The sequence below is a fragment of the Chelonia mydas genome, chromosome 7, assembly GCF_015237465.2.
Source record: "Chelonia mydas isolate rCheMyd1 chromosome 7, rCheMyd1.pri.v2, whole genome shotgun sequence".
Taxonomy (NCBI): Eukaryota; Metazoa; Chordata; order Testudines; family Cheloniidae; genus Chelonia; species Chelonia mydas.
The window spans coordinates 30,592,167-30,619,055 of NC_057853.1; the positions used below are offsets into that span (position 1 = coordinate 30,592,167).

The 26,889-nt window shown below is 47.1% G+C and overlaps 1 protein-coding gene across 6 annotated transcripts in view; it reads right to left on the reverse strand.

Moving 5' to 3' along the window:
• Positions 1 to 812: 812 nt before the first annotated feature.
• Positions 813 to 26,889, reverse strand: part of NAA40 (N-alpha-acetyltransferase 40, NatD catalytic subunit) — a 29,696-nt gene continuing 3,619 nt past the window's right edge. For 2 of the 6 annotated variants that reach the window (XM_043551064.1, XM_043551065.1), the window contains exons 2-9: positions 25,416 to 26,304; positions 23,899 to 23,994; positions 15,513 to 15,565; positions 14,179 to 14,274; positions 12,624 to 12,782; positions 11,272 to 11,355; positions 8,492 to 8,569; positions 813 to 6,933 (exon numbers count right to left, since the gene is read on the reverse strand). In XM_043551064.1, the coding sequence (XP_043406999.1) occupies positions 6,792 to 6,933; positions 8,492 to 8,569; positions 11,272 to 11,355; positions 12,624 to 12,782; positions 14,179 to 14,274; positions 15,513 to 15,565; positions 23,899 to 23,994; positions 25,416 to 25,454 (747 nt within the window). In that variant the 5' untranslated portion in view covers positions 25,455 to 26,304 and the 3' untranslated portion in view covers positions 813 to 6,791. The other 4 variants (XM_007070321.4, XM_027832506.3, XR_006292163.1 and 1 more) reach the window with 3 other exon arrangements.

Genomic DNA, 26,889 nt, shown 5'->3' on the forward strand with positions numbered 1-26,889 from the left:
TAGCTGAGACAAAGGTAAAAATTGCCTTTGTAAAGGTAGGCAAACAGCTTTTAAAAAGTCCCTCCAGTCTACAACTACTTTGGTCAAATACTAATTCCCACCACCCTCCTCAGACTCCACTAAGCAAAGGGGTAAGAGTCTCCTTTCGATATACTTTGTGCATCCTACACCACTTTCTGTCCAGTCCGTTTCACTCGGTGCCACAGTATAATCAGTCAGTTTCATCTTTTTGTGGCTGGTCTTTCACACACAGACTGGGGAGGAAAACAAAAAGCTGTTTTAGGAAAATATGAAATGAAACCTGAAACTACTCTGAAATTAAAAACTCAGTGTGTGTCCCTCTGAAGAAAAAATATTATGTGATTTGGGCTGACGTCACTTAGTAAAAATGTGGTAGAACAGAATCCAGGAGTCCTGGCTCCCAGCCTCACTTTGCTCCAACCACTATACCCCATTCCCCACCCACAGCAAGGAACAGAACCCAGGTGTCCTGACCCCCATGCATCTGCTTTAACCACTAGACCCCATTCTTCTCTCACAGAGGGGAACAGAAAGCACATCCTGTCCACCACATTTAACTATTCAAAACCACACCATCTCCTAAAGGTGGTGATGGAACACAAGAGAGCTGATTCCCAGGGGCCCTGTTCTAACACACTAGACCCCACTCCTCTCCCAGAGACAGGTACAGCAACAGAGAGTCCTGACTCCCACCCACCTTCCTTCCCCCAATCCACTCGGGATTCAAATCTTAACTCTCTACTGCTACATGCTTTGCTGCCTCGTCCCTGCTGCAGAAAAAACACCAGACATTGAACAAACTGTTTTTATTTGTAACATACAAATAAAACCAATGCAAAAAGATTAGCTTTTTCCCTTTGATTCCAGTGAGAATAGTTACTAGTTAAAAAAACCAACAACATCAGAAGTGAGGTTTTATTTTAAATTTTCCTTTAGAAACGGAAAGGGGAAAAAACCAAATAAAATGACCTTACACATGCACACGCACGCAGAAGTCCCAACACATGATCAACTTAAAAAGTGACAAAAGAGAGACAAGGCTTAGGAAAAAAACGTAACATGCCCCGACCTCAGTAAAAATGATACAGTACAAACAGGTCAGCTATGTCTGTCAAACTAGACTTGGCATTTATTAGGGGAGGATATCCTACCTCAAAAGGTACCAAGAAGACAAACAAAAGTATAGATCAACTTGCTAAGTCAAAGAATATATTCATTAAAGAGGAGAAGAGAGAGAGGAATTTTCTGAGGAGCCCTTTTTGTTTAGCCACAGTTAGAATAACCTGGGGGAGGGGAGGAAAAGAGGGGGTAAGAGAGAGTCCTTAATGTAAAAAGGGGATGAGGGAGGAATATTCCTTTAAAAAAAACAAACAAAAAAACCCCTGGGTTTGTTTTAGAACCTTCCACCCCTTCCAAGAAGATCTGTCTGTATGTTCACAATGAAAAGAATGAGCTGGTAAAGAGATGGACAAAGTACAGTCACATACACCAATCTGCTTTGGGATCTAACCAGTGACTCCATTTACGATAGGCAGAAGACAGCGAGGAAAGCAAGGAGAGTGCCCAGAGGAGAAATTACTATTTTAGTTTTTTAAGCAGACCTAACTGCAGCTAGCTATAAAATTCACCCACTATCACACATGCCACAGAGCAGTTATTGGGCTGACTGACATAAAAGGAGACCAAGTCCAGGGGAAAAAATGGCAAGGGAGTCATTAAAAAAAACACAACAGAATCTTTGTACTGGTTGGAATTCACTGTCTGGCAGAGAGCTACCCAGATTCAGCAAAGCTTCCCTATCTGGCAAAGCACCTGAGCACATGCTTAGTGTGAAGCAGGGGTTCAGACCTGTTGGCTTCAGTCCCTGTTTAAACAAGTGCTTTGTCTGAGTTGGGTTAGTGAGATGGAGAGGTAAGTTTCAGAATCCAGTCTGAGGAGGAAAAGCCACTACCTGGGGATCACAGGGATAGACTGAAGAAGGATTTCATATGTGGAGAAAGGGGGAAATTAAACAACACAACCACCCACTATAAACATGCTGCTTTCCCCCAAACTTGGTATGTGGCTATCAGACACAGCCCACAGAGCTAAGGAGTCAAAACGGGGTGTTTAGAGGGTCAAGCATCCAGTCTACACAGTGCTAGATTTCTCAAAACAAATCTGGTTGGGACACAGATGCCAAAACTACAGGCCAAGAGTTGTCAGGTCTTAAACCTGACCTGCTTAAATTTCCCTTAAATTTAATGCAGTTTGACTCCCTCAAAATGCTTCCGTGTTCTTTGATACTAATTAAAGCAACCCAATGTCAGCAGAATGATGCGTGTGTCACTGAAAGACAAATACTGGGCGCCATGGGGTTAAAACCACCCTAGGACTTAGCTAATAAACCGAGCAGGGAGATAGTCATTTTGGGAAATTGGTGAATTACTGTTGTTTTCTCAGACATAACAGAGGGGAATAGTACTAGATGCTCCACATCCATGTGCCATGCAAATGCAGCCTGCTGTGTAGCTACAACCGGTGCCAAAGTAATCCTCTGCTCATTGCACATGTGGTGCCAAGGCTATGCTGAAGGGTGGGAGGAAGAGGGCTAACGTTGACTGCTGATGCAACCTGTTAGAAAGAAGAGGAAGGGATTCTCACCTGGCTAAAGGGGAATGCCATCCTGGCTGGGAGTTTAGCCTGCCTGGCGAATAGACAGTGAGTGGGAGTGGAGCACAAACAAAAGCTGACTTGCTGTTTTTAGGGTCCTCCTCATTTAAGGGATCATGATGATTTTGATGCAGGAACAGATGCTCCCTGGTTGCAAGCAGCCCTGCCTCAGCCCTCAGAAACACAGAGCAGAGGGGTAGCATTTAAGCAGGGGGTGGCAAAAGGAGCCGCAATCACAGCTGGCTACTTAGAAGAGGATGTGAGCCCATCCCTGCTATACAGAGCTGGAGGAGGCGGCAGCAGCAGTAGGGGCCTGGGGCTTTCATGTATAAAGGAGAGGAGATGCAGCACCATCTGTCATGTGTCCACACGCCAGGAGAAATCAGACACAAGAGGGGAACACTCTTGGAGGTTGAGGCAACATTAGGCACTACAGCCATAAGCATTAGCCAGACTGAACTGGTCAAGGCAGATGATCCAATCCAAAATGATAGTGCTGCTTAGGCTGAGTGCAGGGCCACATGCCTCTGACCTTGAGCGAAGCAGGAGACATAATGGCCATTAAGAAAGCATCTCTCATCAGTTTAATGACCCAGTGCATACTAAGCAATGCCAGCAAATGACACTGGAAATTGCTGACCCGGAAGAGAAGTCCCAAAAATCCCTCATGAATGGGTGGGAAGTTGCAAGTCATTGTGGATCCCCTACATTGCAGCCTGTAGGTTAACGGCTCTGCATTTGTGTTTGAAAGGTGTTAAGAGTTCAGCTTTAAACCCTGAATTCTCCATGCAGTTGTAGGAATCTTCTCTGCAGGTCAGCAGCTAGCCCCTTTTCGGCTAGTCCTTCACCACAGCTAAGGGAGGAAAGCATGCACTGGTCGATAACATTTTGTACAGTGACTAGTTTATTTTTGGTTCTACCCACCTTGAGATGCCTCAGAGACATCAGTGCCTTCTGAAAACCAGGCCTCTTTTAAGATGTCAAGTTAGGAATATAAATATGGATGCAGCCAAAATCACCAGTCCCTTGAAAAATCCTGGCCTCCATGCCCAGCAAATCTGAAGAGTGAATATCAGTAGCAAAACAGCAGCATGATTTATCCCATTGCTGTCCCAATCTCCCTTAAAAATGAGCATCTTTGTCCTCAAAGACCCAAAATTGCAGGGTTGTGTGGGCCAAAGTTTAAAGCATCTTTCTCTCAAAGTGCAAGTTGGCAGGGGTGGAAGGAGGCAAATGGTTAGGAGGAGAGAAGCATATCTCAAGTAAAAAGCCATCCCTGTAAAAACAAACAGGTTATTCCCTGTCCCTAAACAACATGCCTTTGTAGAAGAGCTATGGCTGGGATTTCACAGGTGTCTTTCAGAATTATGGGTCCAATTCCCATTCCAAATGGGGTGTCTGACTCCCTGAAAAATCAAGCCCATATTACGTTTCCACGCAGCAAGCCCAGTTACCAGTGGTTCTCAGAGCTAGAAAGTAGTTAGCTCAACTAGACGCATTTCACAACTCCAACAGGGACCTCTCCCACCTCAGAAAGAGGCTAAATTGCAGCAGAGTTCAGATTGTGTCTCTCTATGGCAGGTACAACAAAGCACTTCTGCATCCAGACCCTGGGCTGGCAGCGAAGTGCTGGGGCTGCCACAGGGCATGAGAGGCTGGGAATAATGGAGTCTAAAAGGACAGATGAAGGGGAAGCTCCATCCTGCAGAGAGCAGAAACAGAGGAGCCCATACTGGACCAACTGGGAGAGGGGATGGGCATAAAGAATGGCAACACTTAACAACGAATGCATCAGATCTAGCTGTGGAAGGTCTCTGCAACTGGGTGTGCATGGTGCAACATGGATAGAGGTCCTACCCCCTAGCAGGTGCAACACTTAGTGCAAGATAGATTGATGTCCTACCCCCATACCCAGCATGTGCAATGCAGGTAGAGGTCATTACTCCCCCATAGGTGCAACACCTGGTATGACACAGACAGAGGTCCTACCTCCCCAGGCAGAGGTTGGAACAGGTATAGGTCTGAACCCCCCCGTAGGTGAAATGCAGATAAAGGTTCCACCCACAACAGGGGCACCTGATAAAGATGGAGACAGAGGTCCTTACCACAACAGCTGCTCTGAGACAAAGGAGATTTAAAGAGTCCCATTGACTCCAGTTAGGCCCCACCAGGATCCCCAGAGAGGGCTTGGATGCCAACACACCTCACTGAGGCGAAAGGGGGAGCATGCCCTCTTGCTCCCTGGCTCAGGATGGAATGCCATGCTCTGAGGAAGGACAAAAGGCATCTACTGCAATGAGGAACTTGTCACTGTTCCTACTGACAGTTTGGATTTGGTAAAAATAGAGGCTGGAACTCAAGCAATGAGTCACTGGCCTGTTCTGGGGGTATGGGAGATGAAGGACTGTCCACCCCATGGGGTGGGGGGACTTCTGTGAGCAGCTTAAGGATAAAAAGGAGTCACAGACTCCATGACAGTTTCCTATCCTTTAGAAGAAAAAGTTACAGAGAGGCCTTAAAAAAAATAATCGCAAGATCCAGAATGTTCCTACCGCTGGCTGCTTTCTACAACCTCCCTCTTTCATGAGGCTAACAGACCATGGCTAGCCCTACATTATAGATCCTAACCTGGTTCTCAACATGTTTCCAGCAGAGCACTAAGCTATGTGACTTGTTCCAGCCAGCACTGGTGTGGTGTCTGCCCCTCTCCCCTCCATGAACTATACTCAACCAGAAAGACTTTGTGCTTCCCTAGCGCCTGCCACCCAAGGATCTCAAAGTGTTTACAGACATTAGCTGGGTCAGTAGAATCCCGGTGTTACATATGGGGAAACTAAAGCACGGAGAGGGGAAATGACTTGAGCTGAATGTCTGCAGTAGAATACGGAAGCTCTCAGTTTAGTCCCATGCTCTTACAGTCAAGTGTAGGGCAGCCACTGCAGAGAGATTAGAGCCATCACATGAGATCTGACTATTATTGATCACACACAGTCAATACAATCAAGTAAGCCCATTACAGTTGCTAGCTCCCTCAGCCTTATAGAGCTCCCAGGTCTGCTCTGCTTCAGTGGTAAGCACACTCTAGCTAGAACACAAGACAGCAACAGGGCTGTGGCATGCCAACTTCAGACTGAGAACCATTGCACTTCTGCACTCAGTCCCTGACTGCCACATGTAGCTGCCAGGCCACATGCATTTCAGCTGAGCCAGAAATGTTCCCAATGCGCTGATCTTACAATCCACTTCTATTTCTTTTTAGTACTTGGTACCAACTGCATGGAAGCAAAAACACTAAATAGCCTCTCCTTGCCCTAGCAAAAAAAGTGAAAGTTTTGCTCACAAAATTGTTGGGGATGTTTTTTTCATCCAGCTTTAAGATTCCAAAAGTTACAGGTTGTAATTTACATTTTAAAGCCAGGAAGAGCTGGAAATTGCCCATCAAAACTTGAGCATGGCCTTCTGCATTTCCTCTGCAGAAGCCATCACCATAAAGGTGTTACAGGTGATACATGGAACCTTGAACTTGGGACCCATGAGGGCTGGGTGAAGCATAAAGAAATTCTCAAAGGTTCTAAGATGTGCCTGTGTTATTTGGCTCAGAATCTCGTATTTGCATTGTAACTGGTTCTAAAGCTCCACAGAGCACTGTGGGAAAGAACAATGCTAATCCCTAGATGGTGTAGGCAGGGAGTAAGGTGTGGGTAATAAAGCTGTGTCATCGCTCTTGCTCCAAACCTCTTACATCACGCAGGTCAGTGGGAGGGGTGTCAAGTGAGAGAGAGGCTACTGGCTCACTGTCCTCACTGCATGCCCTGTGCTATCGCCGCTTCCTTAACCTATGCTTTTAAGTTGCTTTCACTTAGTGTCCTCAGACTCACACCTTTGGAGCTTCCTGTTTGAGGTCAGAGCACTAGGTCCAAGCGCTGGACAGGACTTTGACTTCTAGTGCCTCCTGCACAGAGGAGAGCAATTTCATACGCACTCCAGAACGTGGTCTAAGTCTCTTGACTTAAGAGGCAGGCGGTGACCTATCTTAAGGAGTATATGAGGATGGGGATGGCAGGGAAGGAAGATGAAGGGGTGCATTTGCGAGGACTACACAAAGAGGCGGTTCAGATTCAGTGGCAGCAGCCTCCGCAGTGGCTGCCCGAGTGAGAGTGCTGGCTCTCACCAAATTTAGTTCTTCGGCTGAGGATCTCATAGGAGCAGTCATCCCCGCAGCAGCCAGACATACTGGGAGAGGTGTCATCAATTTCAAATCTGCAGAGGTACAAAACAATAGAGAGAGAAGCTACTTCCTGGTGCCTACAAACTTAGGAAACTCATCATGTTAGAGACTGCTTAATACTAGTCACCTTCACTTAGCCTTAGGGATCTTGCCCTGACCCCTGCCAATGGTGCCCAGGTTGGGTTATCCACACCCCTAGACAGTTCTCCCATTGTACTGTTCTCTGCGTTAGCCTCAATTTACAAAAAGGAATCAGAGTAACAGATTTCTCCCTAATCCTGTATTTTGATGGGTTGTAAAGGTGAGGTTCTGCATACACAATCCCCTGGTACAGTCTACTCCCAATTATCCGAATACCATGGGAACACAGATTTTATTTGAATAATTCGAAGTTTAGATAATCAAGAGGCAGGAGCCATTCAGCAGCAGGATAGCCTCCCACACAGCTGGGAGCTCCTCCTCCTCACAGTCCTGACAGCAGAGCTGCACAGGGCTCCTTGCAGAGATCATGTGTCACCGGCCTTGTGGCAGTGCAGGAAGCCCCCTGCAGCTCTGCTGTCACAGCCCTTCTCAATCACTCTAGTGACAACGGGGCTGCAGAGGGCTCCCTGTGCTGCCACAGGAGCCATTCAGCAGCAGGGTGGCCTCCCCCTGGCTGGAGGCTCGTCCTCACAGTCCTGGCCAGGGGTCTGTGCTTTCTTATATGAACCTCCGCATTATCCAAATCCCTTCCTTGTCCCCCAGCATGGCACACATATTGGGAATGAAAGCTGATAGAGAATCGGAAAGCATTGTTGTTAAATCTGAAGTGATAAACACATCACCCAAAGAGGTGTGTTTGAGTGTGGGTACTTCCCATTTCAGTTGGTAAATGTGCTTCTTCCCCCCTTACTTTTTGCTCTAGGCAAGAATTAGCTATGAGGCCCCAGAACCACTCTAAAGACAATATAGTTTTAGATAGCATGGTCCAACGGACAGGGCACATGACCGGGGGTGGGAAGAGATGGGTTCTGTTCTCAAGTCACTTTCCCTCTCTGTGCATCTGTAAAACAGAGGTAGTGTAGTGATGATTAAGTATGAGCTTTGTGGATGAAATGCGCTAGACAGTTAGTAGCTAAAACAATCCTCCTCTGCACCTATAGTTAAGAGACAATAACAAGAAAGCTCAACTGACAAGGGAACAAGCGTTGGCTATAGTTAATGCAATTCAGTTCCAATGGAGCTACCTCTGTGTCACTTGGGGTGGACGATATCTTGCAAGAAAGGCTGCTAATAAGCAAGGGAAGCAGAGAGACTTGAAAACCCACCTCTCTATGCTGCCTTTAAGTAGAGAGCAGATGGCCAGGTCCTCGTGCACCCGTCCTTATCACCACCACCCATTCCCATCCATCCTAGTCTACTGTCCCCACGGCCTCTCCCCTTTAGCGTAACGTTGCCATAGCACTGAAAGACAGTTGTGTGAACAACGTGTTACAAAACGGAAATGACGGAGCAGTCAGTGTACTGCCATATTAAATAAATAACAGGCTGCCCCCCACCCGCCTCCCCGCATGGAGAGCAGGAAAGCAAGAGTTAGGGTAAGTTCCTTACTGTAACGCTTCTCTGAAGAATTGATAGGCCCCATGATTGTGTTTAAATACTGTTAGCATGACTTTCTTCATCTGTGTGCTGAAAGGCAAGAGAGAGGCCCAGCAGTCAGCGTCAAAGGAATAATACAAAAGGAATCGAAGTAATACTGACACCTAATGATCCTGGGGGAAGCCGCGAGACTGCGGGGAGCCGCTCGGCCCCCTACAGGGAGCTCAGGGCACAGTCCATCTGAGAGTGGGGAGCCAGGCGGGCACAGCTGACCTGGGAGTGAAGAGCCAAGTGGACGCAGCCCAGCTGAGAGCCCAGGCAGCAACTGGGCTGCGGGAGCTGTGACCTGGGGGGCAGCATGGCTCTGAGCAGGGCGGGCGCAGCCTGGTTGGGAGCAGAGGCCCACGGGTCAGCCGGGCTCTAACTGAAGCCCTCCACCCACCCCGGGGTGACAGCCCAGCTTTCTTGTCAATTTCATGGCTCCATGCTGGAGCCCTGAAGTTGACAAGAATGAGAGCCAACAGTTGATATAAGTAAGGCAGCATCTACACGGATGTTGCATCACCCTAACTACACCTACATAAGTCATATGCTTCTCTTGGAGGTGGAGTTACTATGTCAGTGTAGTAGGGCACTTACATCAGCAGCAATAAGGCTGTAGTGTGTACACTGACATAATTAGATTGATGTAAGCTGCCTTACATCAACCTAATGCTGTAGTGTAGACCAAGTCTTAGTCACTTTCAATCTTGTTTGTCTGTCAGTGCCACTTCCAGGTTCCCAGCACTCGGCACCATTCCGTTGAGTTCAGATTGGGATTCAAATGCTGAAAAGCACATTTCAAGGCCTGACTCTATACACACTTATATGCATGCTGAACTTTACAGGTGCAAGTTCTCCTGTTGACTTCAACAGGACAACTCAAAGACAAGACATGCCTAAGGCATGGTCTACACTTAAAAGTTTTACTAATATAACTGTCTGTTATGTTCACCATTCAAGTATAAGAGGAGAGAGCCAAAACTGCAACATTCACATTTTATTCCTTCTTTCACATACACTGTTCTTTCTCATCAAGCACTTCTTGAAAGTAGTCGACGTTCCTATGCATAATCATAGGGGAGCGCACCATCTGGAGGAGCTATTTATCATAACAGGCTGGGGTGTGATTTTCACCATGATACCAGTACAACCCCTAATGCGGATGCAGTTATAGCAGTATAAAGGTGTCTTAAACCGATATGGCTTTTTACCTTGCTCAGACAGGAATAGCTGTACTGGTATAAGCCCGTTTAAACCAATGTAACTGCATCCACACTAGGAGGGTTGTACCACTTTAACTACATTGGTATAGTGAAAGCAGTACAACTTGTGCAGATAGCCAAGGCCTTATGTGTTTGCAGGACATGGGCCTCAGGCTACAAATGTTATTTATACAGATGCACACACTATGACAACACACAATTTGTTCATTGAATCTTTTTTCCTACGATTTGATTTCACAAATTTTTTAACAATGAGGGTGATTAACTTTGGAACACTTTACCAAGGGAAGTGGTGGATTCTCCATCTCTTGATGGATTCAAGTTTAGCTGCCTTTCTTGAAGATGCTTTAGTCAAACAAGTTATTGGGCTCAACGCAGGGGTAACTGATTGAAATGCTCCAGCCTGTGCTATACAACAGGTCAGATTAGATAATCTAATGGTCCCTTCTGGCCTTGAAATCTATCAAAAAGTTTTATTCATAGATTCAAAGAAATTAAAATCCAAATTTTAGTCCAAGCTAACCAGAACTGACCCTTTGGACATGTGCCATTTGAAGCATGGCCGTATTAAAGATATGATATTTCCTTATGTTTAGCAACTCTGACTCCAAAGAGACAGAGAGCACTTGGTGGGGTAAAAGTTTTCTTTTACTATTTTATGCTCCTGTGGGCCCTGAAAGAGGGGGCCTGGCTGTGGGAGAGGAATTAGAGTCTATGTTTGCTGATGCATCTTCCATCGAATTGTTAGCGACAGTCCAATTGCAGAATGCTTATCACTTGTGAGGAGGTGGAAATTGCAGAGGACCCAGCTTGACTGTCAGATCCCACAGTCAGGTTACTATACTGGCAGTATGGGGGGGAGGGGGGGATCTCTCATCAACTGAGCAATTCTGATCAGGAGTCAGACAGACAGACACACTATGAGCTCAGTGATCCCTGGGGAAAAAACACATACTGTGGAAAAAAAAGTTACAGGACAGCAACCCTGTAAGTTTAGGGGTGAGTATGTGAGAAGACGGTTGTCCAACAGTCTTTGCTTTTCCACAGTGTACTAGTTGCTTTTACTGTGTGATGTTATGATTATATAGAGTAATAGAGTTTAAGCCACATCTAGCCTGACCTCCTGTATAGCACAGGCCAGAGAATTTCACCCAGTTATCCCTGTATTGAGCACAATATCTTGTTTGACTAAAGCATCTTCCAGAAAGGCAGCCAGTCTGGATTTGCAGACATCAAGAGAGAGAATCCACCACTTCCCTTAGGAGTTTGTTCCAATGGTTAATCACTTTCACTATTTAGCAATTGGTGGCTTATTTCTAACTAGAATGTGTCTGGCTATAATTTCCAACTATTGGTTCTTGTTCTGCCTTTCTCCACTAGGTTAAAGGAACCTTTGGTACTTCAAAAGTTCCCCTTGATCTTCTTTTTGATAAACTAAACAAATTGATTCACACTTTAAACTGAAGGCTATGAAACTGACAATTATTTCAAAACAGACTTTACATGCCATGTAGAACTGCAACTCACCTGTTTGCCATGAGCTGCAGAATCTGTATGAGGAACTTGCCAAGACCTTTCCTTCTGACTTTGCTTTCCAACTGCACTTCATAGCTGGGAGGAAAGTGGGAGGGGAGAGGAAACGAATACCTTACTACATGAAGTTTCAAGATCTTATACGTGCAACATCCTGAAATCCATGCAGCCAGAAAATTTGCAGGCATCACACAAGGGCTTACACACACCCATGATATACCTGTATTGCTCAACTTCTTCATGTCTTTATTCTGCAGACACTAGCAGATGCAAAACACCACAACTTGCCTCAACACACAGAAAAAATTCCCCATTTAATTCAGGATCCAGTTCACAATTACCCTCAGTGGACTCATTCCAGTCAATCTCTGAACCCCAGTCCCACCATTGTTGGGGTGAGACCCTTGTGTATAAGAGAGACCAGCCTTTCCGTAACTCTCTGCTTCATTGACTCTCCATCTCATTAAGTATCTCAGCCAGAAGTTTCTCTCTAATGTTAAACCAGCCTTGCAGCCCACCCTGCAGCAAGCAGGCATCAGCCATGTTCTGTAGAGGAGTGTTTGAGGCACACAGAGGGGAACGTCAGCAAATCAGTAGCAAAGACAGGATTAGAACCCGGATTAGAACACAACACCCAGTCCTGTGTCTAAATCCAGTGATACTCAGACCTCAGTGGTTCAGGAGCCAAATTAGCAATCAATATTACCCAAAAGAGCCACAGTAGTGTGAATTCATTGTTTCATTTACTATAGTGTTATAGATCCATATTTAAACAGTATGATGGAGGGACTATTTAGGTTTTTATATACATATATATAATTTTCAAAGTAAAATGACTGAGCAAGTATTATTTTATCAACTACAATTGATTAATAACACAGTAAAAGCCTCCTGATTGGTTAATAACTTAGATTGATAAATTATTAAATCACACAGTGTTTTAATATCATGTGTTTCACGAGCCTCAGTCTGACTATCACTGGTCTAAGCCCTAAATCACACTGCTTGAGGGGGCAAAAGCAATAGAGAACCATTCCCTGGCCAGCAACATCACCCTTTCCTCTTAGGAAAGAGCTTGACATGACAATTATGGCCTATAGATGAGGGTGAATCCAAGAGAGGCACATTCTGCTCATGGAGCAAACAAAGGAATGCAGCAAAGGGGTGGCAGTGTAATCTAGTTGACAGGGGACTGGACTGGAATTCAGGTAGACAGAGATCTACTTCTGGCTCTGCCACTGACATGCTGTGTCAAAACACTTCCCTACTCTCTCTCTGTTTAGGAGAGATGGGCAGAAGGCAATGCTTATTCCTCAAACAAAGGGAGCAGGTACTAGGACACATACCAGTACAGGACTTCGTCCCCGCACTCCACGTCAAACCGGAAGTGTGAGAACGCCACGGGGACAGAGCTATCTTCCCAAGCAATCAGGTACCAAGCTCTGTCATCTGTCATCTCTTCTCGCTTCTCCCGGTCTTTCCAACCCCACTCACTCTGCTCATACCTGCAGGGAGGGAGAAGAGGAACAAGGGCAGCTCAATGCTCCTTCTGCAGAAAGCATGATGGTCCCAGCACTCTGGTCCCCTTCCTTCCTGCATACACTGTTCTCAGGATTTCTACTGCTGGTCCCTTCCATTTACAGAGATCCAGATGAGAAAATTCATAGGCCAGAAGAACCATTATGATAATCTAGGGCACATCTAGACAAATGCTTACTGCAAGACAAGTTGGGGTGTAAATATACAGCACTCCAGAGGGCCACAACCTAAATGTCCGGGTGGACCCTGCTACTGCACACTAAAAAGTTTCCAAGCGCACTTTGACCTGCTGCTGTTTCAAACTGAATTATGCAAAGCGCATTAGGGAACTTTTAGTGTACAGCAGCATGGTCCATATGGACAGTTAAGGTGCAGCATTCTGGAGTGCTATAGATTTACACCCCAGCTTGCCTTGTTCATCTAGGCATGCCCCTAGCCAGACTTCTTGCATAATAAAGGACAGAGAATCTCACCCATGGATTCATATATCCAGCAAAGTTGAGAATGTGTCATTTTTAGTAAGAGACGTGTGATCTTGATTTGAAGACTCCAACTGATGGAGAATCCACAGTATCCCTAAGTAATTTGTTCTGACGGTTAATCACCCTCCCTGTTAAAAATCTGCACCTTATTTCTATCCTGATTTTGTCTAGCTTCAGTTCCCAGACACTGGATCTCATTCTGCCATTGTCAGCTGGATTCAAGGGCCCTTTTCTATCTGCTCTCCCTGTAGGTATTTTTAGACAGTGATCAAGAATGAGGAGATACTTTCGCCATATCCCTGTCATTGGGGGTCCCAGTATTCCCTACAGATTCAGCAATACTCTGGGGCTAGGTAGTATTCTGGTTCAACCTAAAGTATAGAACCCACAGCAGGATTTTGATAGATCCACAGGTTTTAAAGGCCAGAAGGGAGCATTAGATCATCTAGTATGCCATCCAGTATAACACAGGTCAGAGAATAAAATTTGCTTTAGAATCATAGAAACGTAGGACTGGAACAGACCTCGATAGGTCATCTAGTCCAGTCAGAACTCTGTCTAGAATGAAAGAGGGGACACATTCCCCCATGCAAGGCTGATCACATTAACTATCCCTAGCAGCACAATACTCCAAGCACAGCCTGTGGGACCTGTGGCTATTCTACAATGGCCTAGGAAACCATCTGCCAGGACGTGTGCATTCTGGAAGGGGGCAGCACTTCTTCACAATATCCCCAGCGCCTGGTGCACGGTTCTCATTGGTAGCCTTGCAGTTGCAGGAGGTTTTACTTCCTGGCAGCCACAGATACTGGAGTCCTCAGAAATCATGTAGCACCAACTTGCCCCAAGGACAGGGTCCCCCACTCTGGCCTGGACTTACAGAGTTTGCATATTTGTTTTGGTTAGTTCGAAAGCCCAGTCGACTGTAGCCTGGTTCATGCCCGACACCCTCTTACACTCGATGGAGACGTTTAAACTGTGAAAAGAGAGATGGGAAAGCAGCACTTAGCACCAGGCAAGCCATGCACCAAGATACCCAAGTAATTTCAGCTTGCTTTTAAGTTGGCTGGTCAGATTGTACCAGGGACCTCCACAGCTCAAAGCACGGGCTGTTACAGCTTGAGCTAAACAACCAAAGCTCCCTAGCTAGGCCTGTAGCAAACTCCTCTCCTGCGCAGATCAGGCACACAGAGGGATCTGTCATACATGCTCACCAGTGGGTCACACTTACTGTGCAGAGAAGCCTAGTCAGCCACAGATGATGAAGAGGGGGATTTGTATTCTGACCTCAGCACTTACGTGTAAGCAAAAGAGGTTTCTGTTGAATTTATGTATCTAAAGCACTCAGCACTGTACTATCCCGGCACCAGGAATTCAGCCTAGCATTATGGGTATGAAGAAAAGATAGACAAAGGCTAGCCTTGTGCTGGGACTCAGGAGACTGCAGGTCAATTGTCAGCTCTGTGGCAGACTCCCTGTGAGACCTTGGGCAAGTCACTGAACCTCTCTGGGCCTCAGTTCCTCCAGCCGTAACATGGGGAGAATAATCTTTCCTTTGGCTATTTAGATTGGAAACCCTTTGGGGCAGGGACTGTCTCTGATGAGGCCCATGCAGTGCTCAGCACAGTGCTGACCCCACCCTTCAGCTGTGGCCTTTTGCGGATAACACACTACTAGTATTTAAAGTCCCAACACTTCCGCTGCCCAGTTGAATCTACTTCTCCCCACAACTGAAACCAAGTTCTCTCTCTCGCTCTATGCTGAAACCTCATCTTTCAGAGAAAATAAGGGGCATTAGCAGACAGGACAAATACTTAGTATTAATATTTTACTTCACAACCCGTCCTAGCATCAACACTGGCTTTATCTTCCTCTCACTACCTCAAAGTTGCTCAACAAGCTTTATTTTTATTAGCTACATTATGGATCTAAAACACACCCACACACACCCTGCAACTGGGATGGGGGAACGTTGTGCCAGGTGCTGCACAGGTCCATGGTGAGAGAGCCTCTGCCCTGAAGAACTCACAGTATAAAAAAGCAAAGTGTGGGAGGGAAAACTGACGCATGGAGAGACGAAGGGACTTTCCTGAGGTCAGACAACAGGCTAGTAACAGAGTTGGGATTAAAGTTCAGGTGTCCTGGGTCCCAGTGCATTGCCCTAGCCACTGGACCACAGTGTTGTGAAGGACTAAGTAAGGAGCATTTGCTCACCCATTCCTGTCGTATTTCTTGAACACTGGGAAGGCTTCTAAGGGGTCTCCAAGCTACAGGGGAAAAAAAGAGAAATCACACCCTAGAAAATGAGATGTTAATGCACATGAAGTGGTCAAACTACAGTGATGTTGGGTGAATAGAGGGTGTCTGCCTCCGCTCATGATTCTCCTCCTTTCATAGCTTTAAGACTCTGTTTTTACCTTGCTTCCTGAAGTGCTCTGGAGAAGGATCGCTAGCCCCCTTGTCTATATAACGAGGCACAGATGCCTTGGAGGGGGAAGAGGGGAGGAGCTTTCAGCTGTTCAGAAAAAACAAGAGAGGAGCTTTGTTCTTTCAATAGGTCTATCTATGTTCAATAACAACAGCTGAGCTGCCCCAGCACCTGAGAAGCGTTATTGTGCACCCCACATGAACACTCCAACAAACCATATTCCTTAACCCTCCCTTATTTCAAAAGCAGTCAGACTGGCTGATCAGACCACAATTACAAAAGGAGCTCCCTTCCCGTGACAGGGGAAAGCTGGGGTATTAGAGTAGTAGAGTAGGCTGCAGAAAGTCGGAAGGAGCGGGTATTTCGCACAGATTGTTTGGATTCTCTTTATGCACGGCAATCAGAGATGAATGAGTGAGGGCTCAGCACCATGGCAAGGAGCAGAGCAGTAGCTTATTCTGCAGCTAGAACAGTAACTCATGGGCTGACTTTACAGGGTGCAACTCGTTTTCTAGACCATTAGCTGAGTTTAAAAGCCAAGTTGGAAAGCATTTCTGAGAACCGAGGGCACCATAGTACAGGCACAGGTCAGGCAGTCAGCAAGTGGCATATGGCACATCTTGGTCTCCTTCTTTGCTTGCAGAACACTAGTGTGTCTCACAGCCACATTCATGTTTAGAGACACAGCATTCCCCTCACTACGTGCTACAGTAACTACTGCTGCTCTTGCACATTAGCTTCCTTGTAGTCTTTGACTACATTCTTCATGATGGCTTAATTGCTTGGTTCCATACACAGCCTTACTGGAGGCTGGACTCTATCATTCTACAGTCAAAACCAAGTATAAACAAGAAAAATCCACTGTCTTTCTATATCTCTTATTTAAGGCCTGGTCTACACCTAAAAATTGGATCGACCTAACTACATCGTTCAGGACTGGGAAAACTTTCATGCCTTGTGGGACATAGTTAGGTAGACCTAACCCACGCTGCAGAAATGGCTAAATCGACAGAATAATTCATAGAATACCAGGCTTGGAAGGGACCTCAGGAGGTCATCTAGTCCAACCCCCTGCTCAAAGCAGGACCAATCCCCATCTAAATCATCCCAGCCAGGGCTTTGTCAAGCCTGACCTTAAAAACCTGTAAGGAAGATTCCACCACCTCCCTTGGTAACGCATTCCAGTGCTTCACCACGCTCCTAGTGAAAAAGTTTTTCCTAATATCCAACCTAAACCTCCCCCAATGCAACTTGAGACCATTACTCCTCATTCTGTCATCTGGTACCACTGAGAACAGTCTAGATCCATCCTCTTTGGAACCCCCTTTCAGGTAGTTGAAAGCAGCTATCAAATCCCCCCTCATTCTTCTCTTCTGCAGACTAAATAATCCCAGTTCCCTCAGCCTCTCCTCATAAGGCATGTACTCCAGCCCCCTAATCATTTTTGTTGCCCTCCATTGGACTCTTTCCAATTTTTCCACATCCTTCATGTAGTGTGGGGCCCAAAACTGGACACAGTGCTCCAGATGAGACCTCACCGATGCCGAATAGAGGGGAACGATCATGTCCCTCGATCTGCTGGCAATGCTCCTACTTATACAGCCCGAAATGCCATTAGCCTTCTTCGCAACAAGGGCACACTGTTGACTCATATCCAGCTTCTCGTCCACTGTAACCCCTACATCAGGGGTGGGCAAACTTTTTGGGCCGAGGGCCACATCTGGGTGGGGAAATTGTATGCAGGGCTGGGACAGGGGGTTGGGGTGCGGGAGGGAGTGCGGTGTGCAGGAATGGGCTCAGGACAAGGGATTGGGGCAAAGGAGGGGTGTATGAGGGGGCTCAGGGAAGGGGGTTGGGATGCAGGAGGGGTGTGGAGTGCAGGAGGGGGCTCAGGGCAGGGATGCAGGCGGGGTGTGGACTGCAGGAGAGAGCTCAGAGCAGGGGTTGGGGTGCAGAAAGGGTGCGGCAGGGGTCTCAGGGCAGGGAGCTGGGGTGCAGCAGGGACCTCAGGGCAGGGAGCTGGGGTGCAGGAGAGGTGCGAGGTGCAAGCAGGAGGCTCAAGGCAGGGAGTTGGGGGGCGGGGTGCAGGAGGGGTTTGGGCTCCAGCCCGGCGCCACTTACCTAAAGCAGCTCCGGGGTGGCAGCAGCACACACCGGGGCCAGGGCAGGTTCCCTGCATGCCTACCCTGGCCCCACGCTGCACCACTCTGGGAAGCGGCCATCACCATGTCCCTGCATGGCCCTTGGTTCCCCGTTCCCGGCCAATGGGAGCTGCAGGGGACGGTGCCTGGAGGCAAGGGTAACGCACGGAGCCCTCTGCCCACCCTGGGTCGCAGGGACGTGGTGCCGGCCGCTTCTGAGAGCGGCACTGGGCCTGCGGCACCACAGAGGCAATCAGCCAGGCCATAGTTTGCCCACCCCGCCCTAGGTCCTTTTCTGCAAAACTGCTGCCTAGCCACTCAGTCCCTAGTCTGCAGCAGTGCATGGGACTCTTCCGTCCTAAGTGCAGGACTCTGCACTTGTCCCTGTTGATTTCCCTCATCAGATTTCTTTTGGCCCAATCCTCTAATTTGTCTACGGCCCTCTGTATCCTATCCCTACCCTCCAGCGATCTACCTCTCCTCCCAGTTTAGGGTCATCTGCAAACTTGCTGAGGGTGCAATCCACACCATCCTCCAGATCATTAATGAAGATATTGAACAAAACTGGCCCCAGGACCGACCCTTGAGGCACTCCGCTTGATACCGGCTGCCAACTAGACATGGAGCCATTGATCACTACCCGTTGAGCCCGACAATCTAGCCAACTTTCTATCCACCTTATAGTCCATTCATCCAGCCCATACTTCTTTAACTTGCTGGCAAGAATACTTTGGGAGACCATGTCAAAAGCTTTGCTAAAGTCAAGGAATAACATGTCTACTGCTTTCCCCTCATCCACAGAGCCAGTTATCTCATCACAGAAGGCAATTAGATTAGTCAGGCATGACTTGCCCTTGATGAATCCATGCTGACTGTTCCTGATCACTTTCCTCTCCTCTAAGTGCTTCAGAATTGATTCCTTGAGGACCTGCTCCATGATTTTTCCAGGGACTGAGGTGAGGCTGACTGGCCTGTAGTTCCCCGGATCCCCTCCTTCCCTTTTTTAAAGATGGGCACTACATTAGCCTTTTTCCAGTCATCTGGGACGTCCCCCGATCGCCATGAGTTTTCAAAGATAATGGCTAATAGCTCTGCACTCACATCCGCCAATTCCTTTAGCACCCTCGGATGCAGCGCATCTGGCCCCATGGACTTGTGCTCATTCAGCTTTTCTAAATAGTTCTGAACCACTTCTTTCTCCACAGAAAATGGTCACCTCCTCCCCATACTGTGCTGCGCAGTGCAGTAGTCTGGGAGCTGACCTTGTTCGTGAAGACAGAGCAAAAAAAGCATTGAGTACATTAGCTTTTTCCACGTCCTCTGTCTCTAGGTTTTCTCCCCCATTTAAGTAACGGGCCTGCACTTTCCTTGACCTTCTTCTTGTTGCTAACATACTGAAGAAACCCTTCTTGTCACTCTTAACATCCCTTGCTAGCTGCAACTCCAAGTGTGATTTGGCCTTCCTGATTTCACTCCTGCATCCCCGAGCAATATTTTTATACTCCTCCCTGGTCATTTGTCCCATCTTCCACTTCTTGTAAGCTTCTTTTTTGTGTTTAAGATCAGCAAGGATTTCACTGTTAAGCCAAGCTGGTCGCCTTCCATCAACCAAACTCTTCCATCAACCAAGCTATTGCCTCTTGGAGAGGTGGATTAACTAAACTGATGGGAAAAACCCCTTCTGTTGATGTAGGAAGAATCTACGCTACAGCGGCATAGCTGTACTGCTGAAGTGTAGACATATCCTTAGGAACTTACATGGTGCCCATTACCATAGTATCTGGGTACCTCACAATCTGTAATATATTTATCGTCACAACACCCATCAGGCAGGGCAGTGTTACCTTCATTTTACAGGTGGTGAAACCGAGGAATAGAGTAATTTACCTGAAGTCTCAGAGGAAGCCTGCAACACAGTAGGGAATTGAACAAATTTCCTATATCCCTGGCTAACAGCATAACCACTAGACCAGCGGTCTCCAACCTTTTTACGCCCAAGATCACTTTTTCAATTTAAGGGCAACCCAGGATCTACCCAGCCCCTTCCCCAAAGCCCTGCCCCACTCACTCCATTCCTGTCCCCCTCTCCATCATTCGCTCTCCCCCACCCTCACTCACTTTGGGCTGGGGTAGGGGTTCAGGAGGGGGTGCGGGCTCTGGGCTGGGGCCGAGAGGTTTGGAGTGTGGGAGGGGGCTCTGGGCTGAGCCTGGGGCAGGGGGTTGAGGAGGAGGGGGTGAGGAGTGAAAGCTCTGGGAGGGCGTTTGGGTGCAGGAGGGGCTGCGGACTAGGGAAGAGTGTTGGGATGCAGGAGGGGGTACAGGGTGCTGGCTCTGGGAAGGGGGGGTCAGGGCTGGGGCAGTGTTGGGGTACAGGAGGGGGTGGGGTGCTGGCTTTGGGAGAGGGTCAGGGCTGGGGCTTGGGGTGCAGGAGGGGGTTTGGGGTGCTGGCTCCAGGAGAGGTCTCAGGGCTGGGGTGCGGCTTCCCGCTGGGCAGAATTTACCTCTGGTGGCTCCTGGTTGGTGGTGCAGTGTGGCTGCCGCTAAGGCAGGCTCCCTGCCTACCCCGGCCCCACGCCACTCCTGGAAGGGGCCAATGCACCCCTGCGGCCCCAGGGAGTGGGCGCAGGCACCACCTGACTCCACTTGCTGGCTATCTTTGCAAGCACCACCCCCCGCAGCTCCCATTGGCCACAGCTCCCCGTTTCTGGCCAATGGGAGCTGCGGGGGTGGTGCTTGCAGGCAGGAGCAGCACATGGAGGGAGACCCCGTCCCTCTGCCCCCAGGAACATGCTGGCTTCTTCTCTTCCAGGAGCGGCGTGGGGCCGTGGCAGGCAGGGAGCCTGTCTTAGCGGCAGCCCTGCTGTGCCGCCAAAGATTGCGATCGACTCGGAGATCCTCTAGGATCAAAACAGAACAAAAAATAGTGCATCTACCTGAAACTAAAGGGGAATTCAGGGTAGGCAGATAGGCAATTACACTGACAGCCATCTGTGTAAGACACAATATAGAAGGACTGTAATCACCCTTCTGTGTTTCATTTAACACTGATCTGTGAAAATATACACTGAGGCATACTTGTTTAAATGGCTGTATACTTCAAGCAATGGAAAAGGGGATTCTGCCTATAAGTGGGACTGTAAAAAGGAACATTAGTAACTACTTATGGTATGTCTACATTGCACTCAGAGGTGTGACTGCAGCATGTATAGACATACCCAAGCCAGCATTAATCTAGCTAGTTCTGGTACCAACAGTGAGGCCATAGCAGAATGGACTTTAGTGCAGGACAGCTGGCCGAGTGCATAGCCAGGAGCCCAGGTGGGCTTGTACACCCCACATTGAAGCTTGTGTTGTCATGACTTCACTGCTATTGGTACCTGCGTTAGCTAACTCAGATGAGCCTACACATGCTGTGATCACACACACCAACTGCAGTATGGACATAGTCTAAGTTCAAGTGTGCTACATGATATGCTGACAGTTTCTTGCAAAATAATGCCAGCTACATAGGGGTTCTCATCCCTGTTCATGACCTGTGTTGACAGCTGGATTTCTCTGGGACAATGTGGCTTAAAAAGCGCATAGAGCACTCCTGGTCGTGGGAGTTCAGCTGAGGAATGAGTGTCCATAGGAGATTAAAAAGTGTGATCTGCAGTCTGTCCACTTTCAGGGATCCTCCTCCGAGAAAAAGCACGTTTGATCTTCTCCATAACTGGCACTGTAAAGGGGTTCTTTACTCACTGCTGGGGTGTCTACTTGTGGCTGCATCTGGAGAATAGAACTCCCTGGTCTGATACCTCTCTGGTCTCATACTCCCACCATCTATCTTTCATGCCGTGTCCCCTCTCACACTCCAGGATTTGGGGTACTCTCGCTCTTCATGATTCAGGGTGTTCTCTCTTTGTGGCTTGGCCCTTCGGCCAGGTCACTATGTGGTTTCCCCCTTCTGGGGCATCAAAGTCTCTCCATATGAAATGTCTCAGGCAGTCTTCCAATTCACTGCCCAGACTGTGCCACTTCTCCAGTGGCTGGTAGGGGAACCGAGGCCCACCCACTAGTCTGAGCTCTAGCTCAGGGACGCTCGACTCAGTGGCCAAGGTCTGCACTGTCCCAAACCTGACTGCTGTTTCCCGGAGCCTTTTCCTACTCCCCCTCTATCAGGCTTCCTTCTCCACCACCTTTCTGGTTAAGTCCTTTCCTCAGGGACAGAATCCCAGGGCTTCTACTCTCCCCATGGATTTTCTCCTTTTCCTTCTCTAGGACCAGAGAGTGACTGCAGGCTCCCACACCACAGTCTCCTTCTGCCCTCACTGGCCTTATACCAGCTCTGCCTGCTCCCTGGGCTCCATCCTCAATCAGGGATTGCCTATCAAGACTAATCCTCCTTCAGGAGTGGCCTATCACATTAATTGGCTCCTTCTGAGCCTTGTTAACCCTTTCCAGGCTAGTCTGGGGTGAACCAAATCACTGGCAGGAGGAAAATTAAGATACATAAATGTCTTTCTATGGTAGGTGTCCCCCACATCACCATAGTATTTGAGTGCTTCACAATCTTTCATACATTTATCTTCACAACTCCCCTCTACTATTATCCCCATTTTACAAATGGGCAATGGAAGCATAGAGACTAAAGCTATGTCTATATTGCGCACCTTATAATGGTGAGGTTGTGCAACTGCAGCCGTGCCATTGTAAGGTGTGCTGTGTAGCCACTCCTTTTCGCTGGGAGAGAGCTCTCCCAGTAACAAAATAGAACCACCTCCAACGAGGGGCGGTAGCTTTGTTGCCAGGAGCATGGCTCCCGCCGACGAAGTGCTGTCCACATCGGTGCTTTTTGTTGTTAAAACTTTTGTTGTCCAGGGGGTGTTTTTTCACATCGCTGACTGACAAAAGTTTTAATGATGAAAGTATCAGTGTAGACAAAGCCTAAGTGACTTGCTCAAGATCACAAGCAGGGACTTGAACCCTGATCTCCCAGGTTACTTTCCTGACCCCTAGACCAGGGGTAGTCAATTATTTTTTGTCAAAGTCCATATTTCTTGGTCAAGATATAGTCAAGGTCCAGACTCCAGAGAAATATTTTTCACAGCACAATGACGGTAATGATAATAGTAAGTAAATACAATGATTTTGCAGTCCATTCAAGTGTCTCCCAGTCCAGATTTGGCCCGCAGGCTGCCTATTGACTGCCCCTGCCCTAGACCATCTTTCCTCTCCTCCTTCTTTGGTTAAGGAGAGAAGAGCAGAAGACTCCATGAAGTCCGATAGACACCTCACCCTATAGATTTAATTTACCATTGGAAGTGCATAGATATGGCAATGAGAGCTATAGAAAACTACTAGAGAGCAACTGCCCTGGAGAGTCCATCTATCCATAGAATGTAGGAGTGGCACAGTGTATTCTCTTCCATAAAAACACTCAGATAGAATACTTTTCATCCATAGATATCAAAACGCTTTACAAAGATCAGTATCATCATCCCCATTTTACAGAGGGAGAAACTGAGGCACAGAGCTTGGACACAACTTGCCCAAGGTCACACAGCATGCCAGTGGCCAAGCTGTGCCCAAGTTTCCCAAGTGCCAGTGCTCTATCTACTAGACAACACTGCCTCTCCCCCCTGCATAACTCTACAAGGACCCCACTCCTGATGTGTAGGGACCCTCTGTAGAAAGGTGGCATTTCAATCTCCAGTCTTTCAATGCCTAGTCTCTGAGAAAACTGCCAACACTGGTGTCAGCGTTGATGGCGGCTTTTGTAACAGGGATCCATCAACTCATTTCACACGTATCATGGAACGGCCACCAGACTGTAGTGACTTTTAGGTCACAACAAGCTGGAGGTGTAAAGCTCCTCATCCCCGAATATTAATCCTCTGAGCTATTCAATTGCCCAAACATATTTGGGAGATTGGGTCTCTACCATCAGTCTCTGTGTACCCCATTAAACATCTCAGGGCCAGCTAGTCCTCATATGATGAGAGGGTGGAGTTAACGCTTGTTTGAGGGGAGGAGCAGAGGAGACACTTACTTTATTGGCTGCTTCTACCTTAGCACAAACAGCATCCATGGCAGCCCGTTCCTCCAGTCGCTTCTGTTTCTTCTCCTTGGCTTTACTTGACTTTCTCTGAAATAGAATGATTCAGGGTTACAGCAGGACAACCCTCACCTTGTCTTGAACTCAAGGGCACTACCTATAATGGGCATAAAACTGAGGGGTGGTGGCAATCTTCCAGTCTGGCCCAAAGGAACTACATATCTCAGCATGCAATGGTCCAAGAGTCATTTGCTTTGATCAAGATAGACTAGCGCACTTGGAGATCTGTAGTCTCCACAGGGCATTAAAGGACAGCTGCACGCAATACTGCAGAACGAAGCCCAGTGGCTGCTGTCTGCCCATCCCTACGTCACGCCAAGTTTCATGACTGAAACAGATCAGATATTGTTCAGCAATACCGTTCTAGTTACTGCAACACAGACCACAGAAATTCAGACTTGGGACTTTAAAAAGCCATTTTATAGCTGCTTCCAATGAAAACTGTTTTATACCAAGGTGGGTTGTTGGGGTTTTTTTTTGGTTGAACTATCAATGCAAATATTTTATATTAGTTTTATTTTAAAATACTGCCCACAAATGGTTGAGCAGAAACACTCTTTTCACTAACAGAGACCCACAGGCATGAAAAACCATAATCTAAGGATCAGATTCATGAAACACAACCAGTTTGATTTTAGGAATTTATCAAATAATTCCACCCTGTATCCCCAAACCAAAAGAAATTACTTGTTTACTCTAAAAAGAAAAGGAGTACTTGTGGCACCTTAGAGACTGACAAATTTATTTGAGCATAAGCTTTTGTGAGCTACAGTTCACTTCACTGAATGCATCCAATGAAGTGAGCTGTAGTTCACGAAAGCTTATGCTCAAATAAATTTGTTAGTCTCTAAGGTGCCACAAGTACTCCTTTTCTTTTGCGAATACAGACTAACATTGCTGCTACTCTGAAACTTGTTTTCTCTAATGTAACTCATTTAGACTTCATTCATATCCATGTTTAAAGTTTTCCTTTTTTTAAAATTAAAAACTACTATCTTTTAATATTTATGAAACATGTGCCAGGCACTGCTGGAGACTTTCAGGGACAGCACTACATTGGGATAAGATTTGGGAAATGCCACTCTTTAAAGGGAAGCCCTGCACACACCTCTACAGAAGCATAGTTACTGAATAGATTTTCAGTACAAGACGAGAAAGGCAAACAATGACATCTGGCGGAAGATGAGCTATGCAATTAGCACAGCTGTTGCTGTACAGTCTGTTGGATTTGTGGTTGCTTCACAGCCTCGGAATTGCTGCACATGCAGCCCTGCATCCTGGCCAGCGTTTGCTTTGGAGCTGATCATCCAGATGAAGAAACTGCTTTATGAGACATAAAACACTTGTTCCCCATAGCACTGGTGATTTGTAGAGCAGATCAATACTGGGAATCTAACTCAGGTCACCACTTAGGGATCACAATAGTAATTTTACTCTGCTCCACTACTCACCCTACTGCAATCATGCTTGGAAATGCTGCCATAAGTCATTTGTTTTCTGCAGTGCTGAAAGTTTAGCTGGGTCTGCAAGTCACTAAATACTGGTGAGTGTGAGCCAGTACTATGCTTAACCTTAATGCTCACATAAAAAAATAAACCACCCAAGTTCAAATCAGGACACCAGTTCTCCTGACATGTGGCTGGCAAACATGTTCAGTCTGCACATGAACCAAGGGGAAGTGAGGCAGGAAAGCTGCCAGGCAGCAAGCTACATAAACACATGGCAGCAGAGTGTCTCGTGAACCTTCTTTGCACAGACCAGACTGAAAGTTGCTTTCCTGAAATTGCTTGTTTAACCCAAAACCCTGACGCTGAGAAAATTCCTACTCCCTTGCATGCACAACTTTATATGCTGCCTGACACCAGAGAAAGCAGATATGGGTACTTTCCTTGGGGATGCGGAAAAAGACTTTGATTGGGATGAGCTCCCTTTCACCCATGATTGATTCAAAACTCCTCCCACTGAATTGAGAGCATGGGCTCATGGCAGATTCATGTCCTGATTAGCAAACTTCAGCACTTATTTCACTTAACAGCTATCCATTCTGACTGGGGCCAGTTGGGGCAAGATTGCCAGTAGTTTAAAAGATCATTATGGCAAGAGGTAAGTTCACCCTTAACTATCCCTTATTTTAGTACTGAAGTTACACTGGACTGCACTATAACTTGCATTCTCCACTCTCTCATTTGGAGATAATCCGTATTCTAATGCAGAGAGATAACTTTTAAAGCTGTGTGTCTGTGAGAGAAAGTGCAGTTTGGCATAGTCAATCTTCTGTCTGTTCCCAGATTACGGATAGCAGCAGGCAAGCTTCCCACATGGTTTCCAGCCATCATGGTACTAGGAGAAAGAGGGAAATGGCTTAATTAATCTTCAGCCTCTCAGCAAAGAGGCCAAGCGCCAATGCCGGAGGTTGTTTCTATAATGTGAAAATTTGCTCACTGGGGACCAGACTGAGATCAGCAAATAATTACACAGGGGCTACCAAAAGGCCATCGGATGGGAATGACTTTTAGTTGCTCCTGACCCAGGGCCAGATGGGAATTGATGACCTAGAAGTAAGACTCATTTCCAATCTCCTGAGCCATCCAGTTAGTGGAGCACAAGGGAGAGATTTCCCTTTGGCCAGCCATAAATGCTTATTGGGACAAAACACAGGAAAAATAAACACCTGTGTGACACTAAAGAAAAGCAGGGTGGTGCCAAAAAACACATGGCACCAATTGCGGAGGAAATAGCTCATCCATGGAAGTATTCAACTCCAGTGTGATCTACCACAGCTTCAGGAAGACCTAGGACAAGCTTTGATGAGCAAAATCCAGCTTCAATGTTACACAGATGGTTTGGGCCAGCTAGAATCCTGTCTGTTGCTGGACCAGATTAAGGTCACATATCAGTATCATGTATCTAGCAGTAGCCACTATC